Source organism: Bos indicus, chromosome 13 (genome assembly GCF_029378745.1).
Source record: "Bos indicus isolate NIAB-ARS_2022 breed Sahiwal x Tharparkar chromosome 13, NIAB-ARS_B.indTharparkar_mat_pri_1.0, whole genome shotgun sequence".
In the NCBI taxonomy this organism is placed as follows: Eukaryota; Metazoa; Chordata; class Mammalia; order Artiodactyla; family Bovidae; genus Bos; species Bos indicus.
In genome coordinates, this window is record NC_091772.1 from 79,806,754 (window position 1) to 79,823,201 (window position 16,448).

Below are 16,448 nucleotides of genomic sequence, written 5' to 3' on the forward strand. Positions count from 1 at the left end.
TGCCCATCCCATCCCCTTTCCTTGATCACTGTTACGTTCAGCTTTCAAGAGTCACATTTAAATACAGGAGTAGAAACAGTCTGTGAAGCTATTAGCAATGAAAGATAATCAATTGGAAATGGTTCCCTGCCTGGCAATTTTCAAGCAGTCATCACCAGAAAACCAATTATGCTGGCAGCTCTTGGTCATCATGAAAGTCTTTGTCCAGTTAGAAGTTACAGCATTTGCTGAGATCTAAGATTTATATACAAGCAGCATTTAATATTGATCAAATAAATCAAGGCACATCATATAAATTCCCAACATTCTTGAGCAAAGTCCAGATTTTTAATAATTCTTCCTTTTACTGGTTACTATAGTAATTATGTGCTAAATGTAGAATCTTTTTTTTTCCCCCAAAATATTCATTTATTTTCTGTGTTCTAGGTAGATTAAAATTAATCAATTAAAAATTGCTACATCTGACTTCCATGCATGAAATTATACAGAATTTGTGTACACCCTCTAAAAGAAAGTGTTGTATACAATGTTATTTCTAAAAATAATTTAATCTCCACTACAAAATAAAAACCCAAGGAATGAGAATGACATATTTGTTGATGTGTGAAGAACAATGCCATGGTTTAGAAAGAAAAAAACAGGTTATACCAGGATACAATGTCCTCAGTTCAGTTCTGTTCAGTGGCTCAGTCGTGTCTGACTCTTTGTGACCCAATGAATTGCAGCACGCCAGGCCTCCCTGTCCATCACCAACTCCCGGAGTTCACTCAAACTTATGTCCGATTTGGTGATGCCATCCGGCCATCTCATCCTCTGTCGTCCCCTTCTCCTCCTGCCCCCAATCCCTTTCAGCATCAGGGTCTTTTCCAATGAGTCAACTCTTCGCATGAGGTAGCCATGGAGTTTCAGCTTTAGCATCAGTCCTTCCAAAGAACACCTGGGACTGATCTCCTTTAGAATGGACTGGTTGGATCTCCTTGCAGTCCAAGGGACTCTCAAGAGTCTTCTCCAACACCACAGTTCAAAAGCATCAATTCTTTGGCGCTCAGCTTTCTTCACAGTCCAACTCTCACATCCATACATGACCACTGGAAAAACCATAGCCTTGACTAGACAGACCTTTGTTGGCAAGGTAATATCTCTGCTTTTTTTTTTTAATTTGGAAGGCAATTTATTTGGAAATATATCACATGAATTCTAGTATCACAAATTCCCTATTGCAACAAAAGTATTCAAATCAGAATAATTTTCAAGAACTGTGGTTCTTTTATGGAAATGTTTTTAAAAATACAGAGAGCCTTCTTGTTCTTTAGTCACTAAGTTGTGTCCAATCCCTTTGTGACCCCATGGACTGGATCTTGCCAGGCTCCTCTGTGCATGGGATTTCCCAGGCAATAACACTGGAGTGGGGTGCCACCTCCCTCTCCAGGGGACCTTCCCGACCCAGGGATCGAACCCAAGCCTTTTGTATGTCTGGCAGACTCCCCACCATTAAGCCACCATGGAAGCCTATAAAATGTGAAATTTCAAATGATTTTATTTCTACCGGGTGTTCACGATGTTGCTGGATCAAGGGGTTGGTGGATTTGATATTTGCAAATTGATATCTGGCCATCAGGACACTTATGATATTTTTTTTTGCCATTTAAAATTTAAACAGGGCTTCCCTGGTGACTTATATGGTAAATAATTTGCCTGCAATGCGGAAGATATGGGTTCAACCCCTGGGTTGGCAAGATCCCCTGGAGAAGGAAATGGCAACCCACTCCAGGATTCTTGCCTGGAGAATCCCATGGACAGAGGAGCCTGGCGGGCTACAGTCCATGGGGGTCTTGGAGTCTGACATGACTGAGTGACTAACACTTCTACTTTCATCAGGACACTTGTGATTTTTTTTTTTTTGCTATTTAAAAATTTAATACACATCACTTAACTACACAAAAATATGATCATGGATGGATTTTTTTAAAAATCCTCCACTGTTGCTGCTACTGCTGCTGAGTCGCTTCAGTCGTGTCCGACTCTGTGCGACCCCATAGACGGCAGCCCACCAGGCTCCCCCGTCCCTGGGATTCTCCAGGCAAGAACACTGGAGTGGGTTGCCATTTCCTTCTCCAATGCATGAAAGTGAGAAGTGAAAGTGAAGTCGCTCAGTCGTATCTGACTCTTAGCGACCCCATGGACTGCAGCCTACCAGGCTCCTCCGTCCATGAGATTTTCCAGGCAAGAGCACTGGAGTGGGGTGCCACTGCCTTCTCTGAAAAAGTCCTCCACTAATGCCATTAAAAGTTACTAATGCAATAATGATAATCAGCTTATCTAAATTAGCACAGCACTTAACAAAATGCTCAGTTTTGGAGAAGGGGAAAGCCAACTTGGCCTTTCAATATTACTGATGAGGATAAACTGGTACAATCTTTGTAGAAAGCAATTTGGCAACATTCAGTAAAAGCCTTAAATATATTCATGACCTTTGACCTAGATTCAATTTTTGGGAATCTAACAGAAGAAAACTAGTCAATCCTAAAGGAAATCAGTCCTGAATATTCATTGGAAGGACTGATGCTGAAGCTGAAGCTCCAATACTTTGGCCACCTGATGCGAAGAGCTGACTCACTGGAAAAGACCCTGATGCTGGGGAAGATTGAGGGCAGGAGAAGGGGACGACAGAGGGTGAGATGGTTGGAAGACATCACCGACGCGACGGACATGAGTTTGAGTAAACTCCAGGAGTTGGCGATGGACAGGGAGGTCTGGCGTGCTGGAGTCCATGGGGTTGCAAAGAGTCAGACACGACTGAGTGACCGAACTGAATGGAAGAAAATCCTATATATGGAAAGAGCTTTATGCATTATTTTTAATGAAAAGAAACCCAAATGTCCACCAGGGGAGTAATGGTAAGTAACATTTATATGTCATTTTGACTAAATGGAAAAATGCTATGTTAGGTTACAAAGAGGGGAAAATAAAAATTTCAAATTGTGCGGACATTAATACATATTACACTTATTATATTTATATTATATACAAAGTGTATATTATATACATATATTATTACATATAGGTGTGCATACTTATTATATTAATGATGTAAAAACATACTAAGCAGAGCAAAAGACCAAGAAAATAGAGCACAATGTCAGCAACTGATGCCTATGGATTTGTAACTAAATTACAGGTAATAAAAGTGCTTCCCAGGTGGCGCTGGTTGTAAAGAATCTATTTGCCAAACACAGGAGACACAAGAGACCCGGGATTGATCCCTGGGTTGAGAAGATGCCCTGGAGGAGGAAATGGCAACCCACTCCAGTATCCTTGCCTGGGAAATCCCATGGGCAGAGCAGCCTGGCAGGTGGCAGACAAAGAAAAGACCGAGCGTGCACACGCAGGTAATTTTACTTTTGTGTATCATTTTGTGTTTTCCAAATTTTATATAAGCATGAATTTAATTTGTATGATAAAAATGATGGAATGTATTACAACAGTTTTAAACTAAAAAAAAATTAAGATCATTATTTTTTTTGGTGTGAAATATCAATCACGCATTGCATTGTCCCCAGCACAATATTCCCTGTTCTTCAGAGGTGTGGTCACGTTCTTTGAGAATATTTTGTTAAAGGAAAGCACAAGACTGGAAAGTGAATTGCAGATGAAATAAAAGAACAGATCTACTTGGTAACTGGATTCTTTTTGGCAAAAAACAAGGTCAGTTGCTGAAATTACTGCTCTAATTAGGTAAATTCCTATTTTATCCTGAAGTTAGAGTGCCAGAAAATAACAAACCCATGGAGGTGATAAATTTTTCCAGACTTACATTTTGAAAGAAGTTCTGTGCAATTCATAAGCGGCATTATAGAGTACTTTTTATTTGGTTATCCAAGTATCTTCCAGAAAATAAGATTAAAAAGTGTGCAAAGGTGGGTAGGAGGGTGGAGGAGACGGGTGTGGAGGCAGAGTGTGTAAACCACAAGGTGTGAAATGCTCACAGAATTTTTAAATTTCAAAGGATTTTACACTTTTAAATCAGTGTGTATATTTATATTTAGAACATGGACATCAAAGTCAATAAACTGGCAAAGTGGATGAGAATCTGGCAGATAAAAGCTATTTTTTTCCACTCATTTAATACTCACTTGCTGTAAAAAGCCCAACAGACTAGATTTTGTTAAAGTCATAAAACCTCTTGCCCACGTCTGCTTCACTTACAGAAGACGGCCACCATTCAAGTTATTTCATATCCTTGAAGACAATCTCTATTTAAAACACCAAGGGGGATTAAACTGCAACTTTTTTTTTCACTTTAATAATTGACCTTCAGCCACTTACCTGTCAACACACACGGGTCAACTGCACCTTTTTTAAAGCCGTTTGATCGCACTGGGTCTTCGCTGCCCAGGCTTTCTCTAGCTGCGGCTTCCCCAGGTGGTGGCTCCTCGCGCTGAGGAGCTTGGGCTCCGTCGTTTCGGCACACAGGCTTAGTTGCCCGTGGCTTGTAGCATCTTCCCAGACCAGGGATAGAACCCACGTCCCCTGTACTGGCGGGCAGCTTCCTAACCACTGGACCACCAGGAAGCTGTTGTTTTTTTTTAAAGTAACGTGTGGTCATGACTGCCTGACTGTCTCATCATTGGACAGTCCCATTCTCAAGACATTTGTTGTATCCTTCTAACTGCTCTCATGGACAACGCTGCTCTGAACAACTCTGTAAATACTCATTTGCTTCTTTGATTCCACAGGAAAAATTTCTGTAATTGCTGGGTCAAAGGGAACTCACATTTTAATATTTTGGTAGATATCACCCAATTGGTGCCCCTCAACCCAATCTCTTCCGAGCAGGGCATAAGAATTCTCTTTCCTCGCTAACTGGCCATGGAGTTGAATTTTGTTTAAAATGAATAGGTGATTTCTATTCTATTGTGTTCACTTATTATGTCCATTTCTTTTCCTTAAAAACAATATTTTTATTTATTTGACTGTGTCAGATCTCAGTTGCTGCACGCGAGATCTTTGATATTTGCTTTGGTATGTGGGATTCACTTCCCTGACCCCGGATCAAACCTGGGTCCCCTGAATTGGAAGTGAGGCGTCTCAGCCACTGGCTCACCAGGGAAGTCCCTTGTCCACTTATTTTCAAAGGAGAGGAGTTTTGTATCTGACCAGACAGAAGGGCATGAGGACAAGGTCTGTGCAGGCTTGTTCCAATCCAAGTAGGTGCATCGGGAGTTATTATTAACAAAGTAAATCCAATATGCAACACACATAATGAAATCTAAAGTCACACATGATTGATTAGAGGATTAAGGAAACTCCTGGATATTTGGGAATTGTTGGCAGCTCTTAATGGCTCATTAAAAAGTATAAATTCTAGTTAGCGAGTCTGATCGGGGGCTTGGCACGTGCCAGGCACAGTTCTAGCTCTTTTACGTAGACTAACTTATTTAGCTCTCATGACGACTCTGTGAGGTAGGTACTATAATTATGTCTATTTTATAGATTTTGAAAAATGAGGCATAGAGGGTCTTAAGTAATATGACCAAGGTCACGCAGCTAATAAAATGACAGACCCAGAATTCAAACCAGACACTCGGACTGCAGCCTCTGGGGTCTTAACTACTGAGCTCTATTCAAAGTTCATCTTCAGGAAATAAGGATGCATTCCACAGCCCTCCGCAAAGCTTTTTATCACAAACCGACAATGGAAAACTTCCTAACCTGCCTTTGGGTGGAGGTGTCCCAACCGCAAGGAGCTGCAACGGCTGAAGCTCGGGTTACTTTTTTTTGGCTTACAACAACGACAATGACAAGTATTATTTCAGAGGTTTGGAAGCCGGAAGTCCAAACTCAAGATGCTGGTGGCTGCTGGTGGAGCCATGCTCCCTGGAGGCTCTTGGGGAGTACTCCTCGTTTCTTTTAGTTTCTAGCCACTCCTGGCAGTACAGGCTAATTTTTATTTTGCTTTTCTCCATTTCCTCCAGTGACCACATATTGCTTTTGTACTAAGAGAACCCCAGTGACAGTTCTTAATAGAACACTTTCAATACCAGAAAGTGGCTCATCTTTCAAGTGTCTCATTCAAGCCCTGTACCAACAGCCAGTCAGCATCAGGAGGTTTCATTTCAAAAAATCACACAGACACCATGACCCACTGATGTCCAATCAGTCTGCCTCCAAGAGTTCTATGTGCAACATGGGGCCAGCATCACCTACAACGGAGAGTTGCTGCAGGCAGTCAAGACCTTTGCAAGGTTCAGAGCACATCTGGCCCTGGTAGCTACTATAATCATGATTTTTGGCAGCCACAAGACAGCCATGATGCATCATTTATTTTTTGCCACTTCCTGCAGCTTTAAGGATCTTAGTTCCACAACCAGGTATTGAACCCCGGCCCCCAGCAGTGAAAGCGTGAAGTCTTAACGATCAGACCGCCAGGAAACTCCCGAAGACAAATTTTTAAACCAAAGAATTTATAGACACAGCTAATGGTGACTGCCTATTGAAAGGGAAAATGAGGGGCTGTGATGGGAAAGAGACTTTTCACTGTACATCCCCTGGTATTACTTGATTAAAAAAAAATGTATAGATTATTTTAAAAGAAAACATTTTAGGACTGCAGGACTTCTTATAAATGACTTTCGTATCTCAAGAGAGGATACGGTCAGCTTTTTAACTAAGTGAACATTTCACAAATGTAAATTTAATTCTTATCAACGTACTCAAACCACACTAGAATCTTTAATTCTAACAGCTAAGGCTTTTGTATTTGAACTGTAATACAAAACCAAAATTTGGGGACAACCCATGTCAGAAAAAAATCCTATTCAAGCATTCATGTCAAAAACAATCTCAGAAATAGGAGAGCAGCTTCTAATTATGCATCATATTTTCATAAGCTGTTCTCACTGGCAGGGGTGGTAAACCACAGCCTGGGGGGTGCTAAACCCAGCCAACTGCCTGTTAGTTTGTCTTTTGAATTAAAATTTGTACTGAGATCATTGAAGATCCATGTATAGTTGTAAAGGTTACAGGGAGAGATCCCTGTGTACTCTGCCCAGTGTTTCTCATAGTAACCCATGAGCTGCTTTTGTACAACCCACGAGTTAAGAGTAGTCTTTAGATTTTTAAATGGTTGAGAAATTTAAAAATATTGTGTGATGTGCAATTACATGCAATCCAAATTTCGGTGTCTCTAAAGCATCCCAGGGGCACAGCTACACACATTTCTCTAAGCACCATCCCTGGCTGCTGTTGTGTTGTCAGGCCAGAGCTGAGCAGTTGCAAGAGACTGTACGGCCTGCAAAACCTAAAATATTTCCTACCAGCTTTACAGAAAAAGTCTGCCGGCCTCTGGGCTGGAGACTAGGCTGGAGTCAGGAGAAAAATGAGTATCTGGAATAAAGATTTTTCTTTTAAAGACAAAACATTTCCAAATGCCATCTGCACCACTGATTCCCTCAGGTCTTGCTGTTAGAAGCGTCGTCGTGCAACAAGGGACAAACGCACAACTGACAGAGAGGCAGAGATAACCAGCTCCTCTCCAAACCCAGAGACGGCCATGCGTTTGGAAAGAATTACACTCAGGACATGAATTTCTTTTAAATCCAAAGGGACCATTTATCAAAACTACAAAAAAAAAAAGTGAAGGTAGACTGCTGCAGATGGATAAGCGACCACCAAGACAGCTGAGACAACCCTTTCTCTCCTAGGATGCCTGAGATGAGTAAGTACAGACGACCCTGGGCTGGATACTAGAATCGTCTGCTGTTGTTACTCATGTGTTACGCTCTCAGCCTTGGGTAAAACGCCTTCCGTGTTAGGCTGAAGCCAGTCTGCTGTGACCCTGCAGAAACAGGTGGTGCAGCGTGAGAGTGCTGGGGTGTCTGTCATGCCTTGAGAATTTCAGAATTGCCTGATGAACGTACAGCGTCTGTTTTCTCTAAGCCAACGTCCCTCGAACCAACAGGTAAGGATTGAGCCATCTTAAGAAGAGCCTGTCGGAAAAGAGCTGCACACAGGCTCTACTACAGAGAGCCCTGTTTGGCGAATCCCTTCTAATGCACGGTTTTCTTTGGGGTGGGGTGAGGCAGGCGTAAGTGTTTAACCGCTGATGCTACTAGACCTAGTAATGATGGAAATAATGGCAAGTTCCAATTTTACCAAGAAAATCAGACCCCAGAATTCCATTAGCATCAGAGGTCTTAACAAAGGAACCATGGGTAGAATTTATAAGGTCCAGGGATTTGCATGGGAAAGACAATGAATCTTATTTCACTCACCTCTAACTGAAATCGAGCACCTGTCAGTTTGGGATGTAGGTACCAGAACACAGAAGCATTGCCAGGACCAGTGACTGGGTCAACAAGAGAGACCAGTAATGTTCATATATCTCTGGTGTCAGGAAGGTCCCCTGGAGGAGGAAATGGCAACCCACTCCAGTATTCCTGCTTGGGAGATCTCATGGACAGAGGAGCCTGGCGGGCGACAGTCTGTGGGGTCGCCAAAAGGTGGGACACAAGTGCGCTCACACGCTTCCGATCTTCCAAGTTTCATGTAACATCCCGGTTGCTGTAACTATCTCGAAATAACATTTATGAGCATCTCTACTTCAAAATAAGATTGTGGTTGATTGACCCTTGAACAACATAGGTTTGAAATGCACTGGACCACGTAAGTGGTCCACACAGGGTTGTTTTTTTTCAATAATAAATTTTTACAGGACTACACCTTGCGGTTGGTTGAATCCATGGAGGAACTGTGGACACAGAAAGCCCAAGGCTGACTATAAATGACAGTTATGCTAAAGGTCTGCTGCTACAACCTTTAATATAATGCTAATTAAATGCACTTAAACCAAGAAATATTTTGATAATGATTTCAATCGTTTTCCTCTGCAAGCTTATATATTTTGCTTTATTTTCTTAAACGTCGTTCAAAGAGAGGATTCATAGGCTTGGCTGGAATGACAAAGGGGCTCATGACTCCAAAAGCAATGAAGAAAACTGGCATTAGGTCTCTCGAGCAGGTGGTGTCAGGTAAGAGGAGGAGTTCCACTCAGAGGACATGAACACAGGTCCTAATTCTGACCGCGCGCTGGACTTGGATTCTTTACCTTCATTTTCTTCTCTATTCAAACAGAAGCGGCTCAAGGTGTGAGACATGAACGAGATCCTATCCAAGTGGCCTCTGAGAGTGGCTGAGCGTGGGCTCTGGGGGCCTGACACACTGCTGGGAGTTCAAGATCAGTATCGAAGCAAAATTTGCTCAACCGTTCTGGAACCTGCCTGAGCTGGGGGAATGTAACATCAGTCATTCCTGCAATACTTACCTGCAGCATGTGGACACACAGCCCAGGGACATTTTCCAATCATCCAATAATACCCATATTCAAAATATTTTCCAAGCCAACTACAGACCTCACCATTCTTGCAAAAGATCGTGTCCTTTTCCGGCCTCGACACTTAGAACTCAAATGGCTCCCTCCCCAATCCCCCCACTTCTGCCGGTGGAAGACGCCGCCTGAGCTGCAAACAACACACAAACACGGGGGTCTGCACGCGTGGGCCTGACCTTCCTGTACCAGCTGCACTGAGCAGCTTTAACTTTTCCGAAAGTCAGCTTTGTTCGTCACAAATGCAAATGGCATTCATTGTAACATCTGAATGGAATCGTGCAGGGAAATTCTAGACCATCAGAGGTTAAAGTGTCTGCCTGCGGTGTGGGAGACCTGGGTTCAATCCCTGGGTTGGGAAGATCCCCTGGAGAAGGAAATGGCAACCCACTCCGGTACTCTTGCCTGGAGAATCCCGTGGACGGAGGAGCCTGGTAGGCTGCAGTCCATGGGGTCCCAGAGAGTCAAGACACGACTGAGCGACTTCACCTTCTTTCTTTTTTTCTATGATTCATGGTGCTTTTTCCCTCCTATCTGGAGCCCTGGCTGGCCGACTCCAGACAGGAGTCTTGGTCACAAAGGTTGAGACCTTTTCTGTACCAGTAACTGGCTCCCTTCCGAGGCATCCTTCCTTTCCTCACAGGACTGGCTATGTAATTTGGGTTTGATGCAAAATGCAAACTCAGGACCCCTGGTTCAAAAACTAAGAATTACAAAACAGCATCAGCAGAGTGGGTACCCGAGTGTGGGACCCTCTGGGACCGTATAGGTGGCAAACATCCGTGAGGAGAGCCCTGCTTCTTCACTGGGGCAGCTGTTCCCACTGGCTGCACGTCAGGACCACTTGCACAACCTCCCCTGCAGAGGCAGATTCCAATTACCTAAGAGCTTCCCACATACTTCAGCCCGGAGCAGTTGAGACCCACCAGACCAGAGTGACAGAAAACCTTGGAAGGACTCCATGAGCCAGTATCACAAAGAGCAGCAGAGGAAGCCCCAGTGAAGTCCTGATAAAACAGACACATTCCTATGTAGAATATCTTGGGTGTTCAAGGCCGATGTCAGGTGTCTTATAGCAAAGTCATCTCCAGCTTTCACAAGAACGCTGCATGACTGCTCAGGGGCAGAGGACACGCGTGACCCAGCATCTCCTTCCAGGTTTTAACTCGGCAGAGCTATTCTAGCACCATGATTTCCCAGCACACTTTGCAACAGCCATGGCGTATGACCAGCCAGGTAGCAGGGGATGGAAACAGAAGCTTATGTGCAACCTTCCTGCGGTGCTAGGGGGAGGCCTCCTCCTACCCTGGCTGGAGCTTCAGTTGCCACCATTTGGGACCACGTGTTGCAGATATGGGGTGGGGTGGGAAGTAAGACAGAAACCATGATGCCCAAAGTCATAAGGTCACAGTACTAATTCTTGGTTATCCCCATGCTCCAGCTCTGACAAAATAAATGAGAAAGACACAGGTGAGCTAATTTTTGCTTTGCTGTTTTAAACCTGTTGACATTATCATTAAGCCAAATGCCTGAAATGGCCCATTTTACAGATAAGCGAAAGGCTTCCTAGGTGGCTTAGCGGGTAAAGACTCTGCAACACAGAAGACTGGGGTTCGATCCCTGGGTTGGGAAGATCCCCTGGAGAAGGCAATGGCTACCCACTCCAGTATTCTTGCCTGGGGAATCCTGTGGACAGAGGAGCCTGGTGGGCTACAGTCAATGAGGTTGCAAACAGTTGGACATGACTGAAGCGACTGAGCACTCCGTGAACAGACAAGCAAACTGAAAATCCGAGGTACAAACTCTAGCTGGGTGTCAGCCACACAGTAATGCCAGAAGCAGGGCTGTTCTGACCCCTTTCCACCTCAACCCCGACGCCTTTTGACAAAAGAAGGCTCCTTTTGGATGAGTCTGTCATCGCCCTACTCAGCTCAGCTTATTACTCTAACAAAATATACAGTTTAAAATTGGAGAGCCAGCCCAGTTCTTTGCTTAAAAATGTGGACTCAGGAGCTACTCTGCCTAGGACTGTTCTAGAAGTTCCATCACCCTCATGCTTCAGTTTCTGTATCTGGACAAGAGGCAGGGACGAGGGTGAGGCGGTTGGGGCACACCCCTTCAGTGCAAACGGAAAGGGGTGCCCAAAATCTCACTGATCAAGGAAAGTATTTTAATGAATTTTTCTAAAAACCAAACACAGAAAATCCACAATGAACAAAAACATCACAGTCTTAAAGACAGGACCACGTCCTGCCTTCATCCCCAGGCTAACTTCTAATAAAACAAACAAAAAAAACCCAACAAAGCAGCTGACCTGTATGCCATAGTTTGCCAATTTAAAAAACAGATTGCTTTAAAACATGTGATTGCTGAGTTTTGAGTGCCCTAGGCCAGTGCCTTCCTCGTCTCAACCCAGCTCCAGCTCTGGATAGCAACTGACAGAAGGAGATGAGTCAAGGCAGGTCAAGTTCTTATCACAGTGCCTGGCTCAGAGTAAGGACTCACACCAACACAGCAGCAGGAATTGAGGCTCATTCTTTTTAAAAAATTAAACACAAGGACAAACGAACTCATGCTCCACAGTGTTTAGAAGGCAGCAGGAAGTCTTAAGCAGAGGAAAGCAAGAGGGTTTCTCCTTGATTTTTTAATTCTTCACTGGACATTTTATAGCTGCACTGAATAGACATCCAAAGGACTTAGCAGTTCCCAGTCCCTAACTTCCCTGGTAGCTCAGCTGGTAAACAATCTGCCTGCCATGGGGGACACCTGGGTTCGAGAGATCCCCTGGAGAAGGGACAGGCTACCCATGCCAGTATTCTTGGGCTTCCCTGGTGGCTCAGATGGTAAAGAATCTGCCTGCAATGCAGGAGACCTGGGTTCGATCCCTGGGTTGGGAAGATCCCCTGGAGAAGGAAAAGGCCACCCACTCCAGTGTTCTGGCCTGGAGAATCCCATGGACAGAGAAGCCTGGTGGGCTACAGTCCATAGGGTTAGAAAGAGTCGGACATGACAAAAGCAACTTAGCACACATGTACACAACCTGGAATTTAACCTCTCTCTGCAAGGAGATCCAACCAGTCCATCCTAAAGGAAATCAGTCCTGAATATTCATTGGAAGGACTGATGCTGAAGCTCCAATACTTCGGCCACCTGATGCGAAGAACTGACTCATTTGAAAAGATCCTGATGCTGGGAAAGATTGCAGGCAAGAGAAGGGGACAACAGAGGATGAGACGGTTGGATGGCATCACCGACTTGATGGACGTGAGTTTGACCAGATTCAGGGGGTTGGTGACGGACAGGAAAGCCTGGCGTGCTGCAGTCCATGGAGTCGCAGAGAGTCAGACACGACCGAGTGACCAAACTGAACCTATGTCTTGCATGAAACTGTACTGGCATAAAGGGACCCCAGGAAATTTGGCATTCTGTGTGTTTGTCCTGCGTTTTGACATATTACCTTATTGCTTGCACTCAACAGCCCAGGTCAGGAATCAGCAAAGACGGCCCTCCAAATCATGGCCTGCTTTTTGTAAATAAGGTTTTATTGGCACACGGCTATATCCATTCACTTACCTGTTATCTTCAGCTGCTTCGATGACAACGGCAGAATTGAGTGATTGTGCTACGGAGGTGAACACAGTTGAATAGAGACCGAGGCTAGCCAAGTCCAGGATATGTCCTGTCTGGCCCTTTACTGAAAAGGTTCACCAGCCCCTGGTCCACGTGATGTCAAACTGCAAACGTTCATTAATCAACGCCCCCTTTGAGGTCCATGTGCACCTTGCAAAACAGAGCTGGGTGCAGAAACCAATTCAGGGCCTCTTAACTACTGTGGCTGTTTCCAGTTTCATTTGGTGATAGCTGTATATTTTAAGTCTCATCCTCATTTCATAGAGTTTTGTTGGAACACAGTCTGGCTAATTTTGTGAAGAGAGTTTAGTCATGGAAAAGCCCTTATGGCTTCATAAAGCCTCAAATACTATCTGGTTCCAAGCTTTTTGCTAATCTCCACTCTACTGGGGGTCCAAATTTGCTAGGTGATACCAGTGTGGATCCAAGACCCTTGAATGCCCATACAGCTGTGGAAAAAAAAAGCCTTCTAAAGAGGCTGATATTGTCCCTGTTTCTCTGAAGAGCTTCGACACCAGAAGTACAAGGAACGTTTATACGATTTCAATCTATGGGTTCCCACTTGAAAGGTCAACAGCCCTTCTGTTACCAGAAGAGAAACACAGATAAGACTCATGACAAACAGCAAAAGGTGACAATAGAATCTGTACAATGCACCAGCAACCAGGAATGAAACACTTCTGAACGACCGAAGATAGCTCTAAAACAAAAAAGGATTAATTCTCTCTGCCATCGTTTCTGTCTTTTCTTCTTACTCATTATCACTTGCCTTGAGCCAAATGGAATCAGATGTGTTCAAAGTAACCTTCTAAAATAAGCTCTGTGTCTCTCTTTCATAAGTGAAATAGTCACCTTTACAATCTATTAAAGTTTTGTGTTCGCATCCCTGTTCCTAGTTTATCAAAAACAATGGATCTGCTCAGTGTTTCAAAGGCCCAGATATTGAGCCTGATGAGAGCACACAAGAATCTGTATTAAACAAAGACTGTATCTGAAGAAAAGAAGAAAGACACTTTGCATAAATTATATATCTGCTGGCATTCCAAGACCTCTTAAGTTTCCGTCAAGTTAAATGTCCATTTACAAGAGGCTTGGGATTTCCCTTATTTGTTGGTTCAGCAAACATCAAGTGCTTACGATGATGAAAGACACTAGTCCCAGGCTTTTCCACGCATCGCCACGTCCCACAACGAAGCCCAGGACCCACTGGGCCCCTGCTCCCTTTTTATCAACAGATAGACAAATCTTGAATTTCACAACACAGTTACTGGCTGAGCTAGTGTTAGCTTGATCTCTGGCGCCACCTACAGATCAAACTGCATTTTGCTTCACTGCGGCACGAAGACGCTCAGGAATCCTAGGTGCCTTTACAGTGAAATTACCACCGGGTGGAGGGCCCTGGAGAAGCCCACAGTGATAGACCACAAAAATGGAGCGTCCCTCCGACACCATTCTACAGACGAGCTTGCCTTTTTATTATAAGACAACAGATAAAAGGAACCACACACAAAACATATAAGGCGGATTACTCTTAGGAACCACCACCCAGGTTAAGAAGTAGAACTTTTCCGGCCACCCCAGACCCTCCACATACCCCGACATCCCCTTAACCTGCTCTACGGATCAGTGTAGTGTTAGATTTTCAACGCGGTGTAATTCGTTTGTTTCGTAATCCCATCAGGGGCGATCAGTCTCAGAACTGGAATCCATCGTGAAGGAACTATCCCTATTGGATAGAGCAGTGCTCCGTGGACCCCCGATCTTGGAACCGAGTAAACCTGCTTAGACGATGCTTGGAGGGAAGACAGATACCCGGGGTGAGGTTGGGGGAGGCGTCTCCACAGGGCTGCCGTGGCGCCTGCCCTCACGCCACGGTGACTGCAGCCATGGCCTCTGCGAGCCTCAGGGTGGAAGCAGGCGTCCCCGGAGCGGGGGAGTCCAGCCTGGCTTGAGGGCTGGGCAGCGGCGTGGCGTCCGGAGATCCGGCCGGCTGACCACCCTCTCTGCGGGGGCTAGAGGCACTGGCTGGATTCCAGGGGCGCCTCGAGCTGCCCGACGGAGACCAGCGCGCCCAGCTGCCCGGGGGCGCTGCTCTCGGGCGGGAAGGTGACCAGGCCCGAGCTCTGGTTCTCACCGTGGTCGCTGTGCTGCTTCCGGTGGCACCGCAGCGAGTCGTCCCTGACGAAGGCCGCCCCGCACGTCTCGCAGCGGAAGGCCCTGTGCGTCACGATCTTGGCCACAGGCGGCCCGCCGCCCTCCCGCGGCCCCTCCCGGCCCGGCGGGGCCCGGTTCTCCGTTCGGGCCTCGTCCCGGTGCGCCTTGTCAATGTGCTTGGCCAGGCTGCTGGGCCGCTTGGTGTCGAAGCTGCAGAAGTCGCACTTGAAGGGCCGGTCGGGGCAGTGCACGCGGCTGTGCACGCGCAGGGCGGCCGCGCTGGAACACGAGTAGCTGCACTCGGGGCACTTCTCGGGGTGCTCGGCCTGGTGCAGCCGGCTGTGCTCCAGCAGGTCGGCCCGGTCCCGGCCCTGGAAGGCGCAGTGCAGGCACTTGAAAGTGTGCTTGATGCGGATGTGCGACTTCAGGTTCGCCTTCATGGTGCAGCGGACGTCACAGAACTCGCACTTGAAAGGCTTCTCCCCCGAGTGCACGATCATGTGCCTTTTCAAGTCCGAGCTGATTTTGAACTTGGCGCTACAGAGCCAGCACTGGAAGGGGGTGTCCCCTGGCAACGGGAAGGTGCGTTTCCATTAGAGCAGGCAGGCAACACCGAACTCCCCCCAAACATGCGTTCAGAATGCCTGGTGGCAGGTAGCTGGGTCTTTAAAACTCCAGTTCCTTGTCGCCTCCTACCACCACCACTTGCGAACACTGTATTAACTCACAGCAATCCCATGTCTGAGTACCACTCCCACTTTAACAGATGGAGTAACTGAGACTCAGACAGGTCACATTATTTGACCATGGCCAAACAGCATCATGGCATCCACATCCACCCTCTTCATGACACTTCAGGTTCAGATCTAAACTCAATTGACATTCCAGATGTGGACACAGAAGGAAGATGTATGGTTATGTGATACAAAACTGTTTATAATCGAGATTTATAAACATGCTCACTTTGGTGTTTGGACTTCCCCTGTGGCTCACACAGTAAAGAATCTGCCTGCAACGTGGGAGACCTGGGTTCGAAAGACCCCCTGGAGAAGGGAATGGCAACCCACTTCAGTATTCTTGCCTAGAAAATTCCATGGACAGACGAGCCTGGCAGGACTACAGCCCATGGGGTTGCAAAGAGTCGGACATGACTGAGCAACTAACACTTTTACTTTTCACTTCGTCTTTAAGTTGTATTATTACATCAGTTAAGTGGCTTGTATTAAAGTTTTGCAGTTTCACACTGACAGACTGAATTTTATTTATGAAATTAACCCAT

The 16,448-nt window shown here is 45.5% G+C and overlaps 1 protein-coding gene across 3 annotated transcripts in view; it reads right to left on the reverse strand.

Annotated features, from left to right (window-relative positions):
* Positions 1 to 1,889: 1,889 nt before the first annotated feature.
* ZFP64 (ZFP64 zinc finger protein) overlaps positions 1,890 to 16,448 on the reverse strand; it is an 88,186-nt gene continuing 73,627 nt past the window's right edge. For 2 of the 3 annotated variants that reach the window (XM_070801903.1, XM_070801904.1), the window contains one exon: positions 1,890 to 15,737. In XM_070801903.1, the coding sequence (XP_070658004.1) occupies positions 15,028 to 15,737 (710 nt within the window). In that variant the 3' untranslated portion in view covers positions 1,890 to 15,027. The remainder of the gene's footprint in view (positions 15,738 to 16,448) is intronic. The other variant, XR_011570296.1, reaches the window with a different exon arrangement.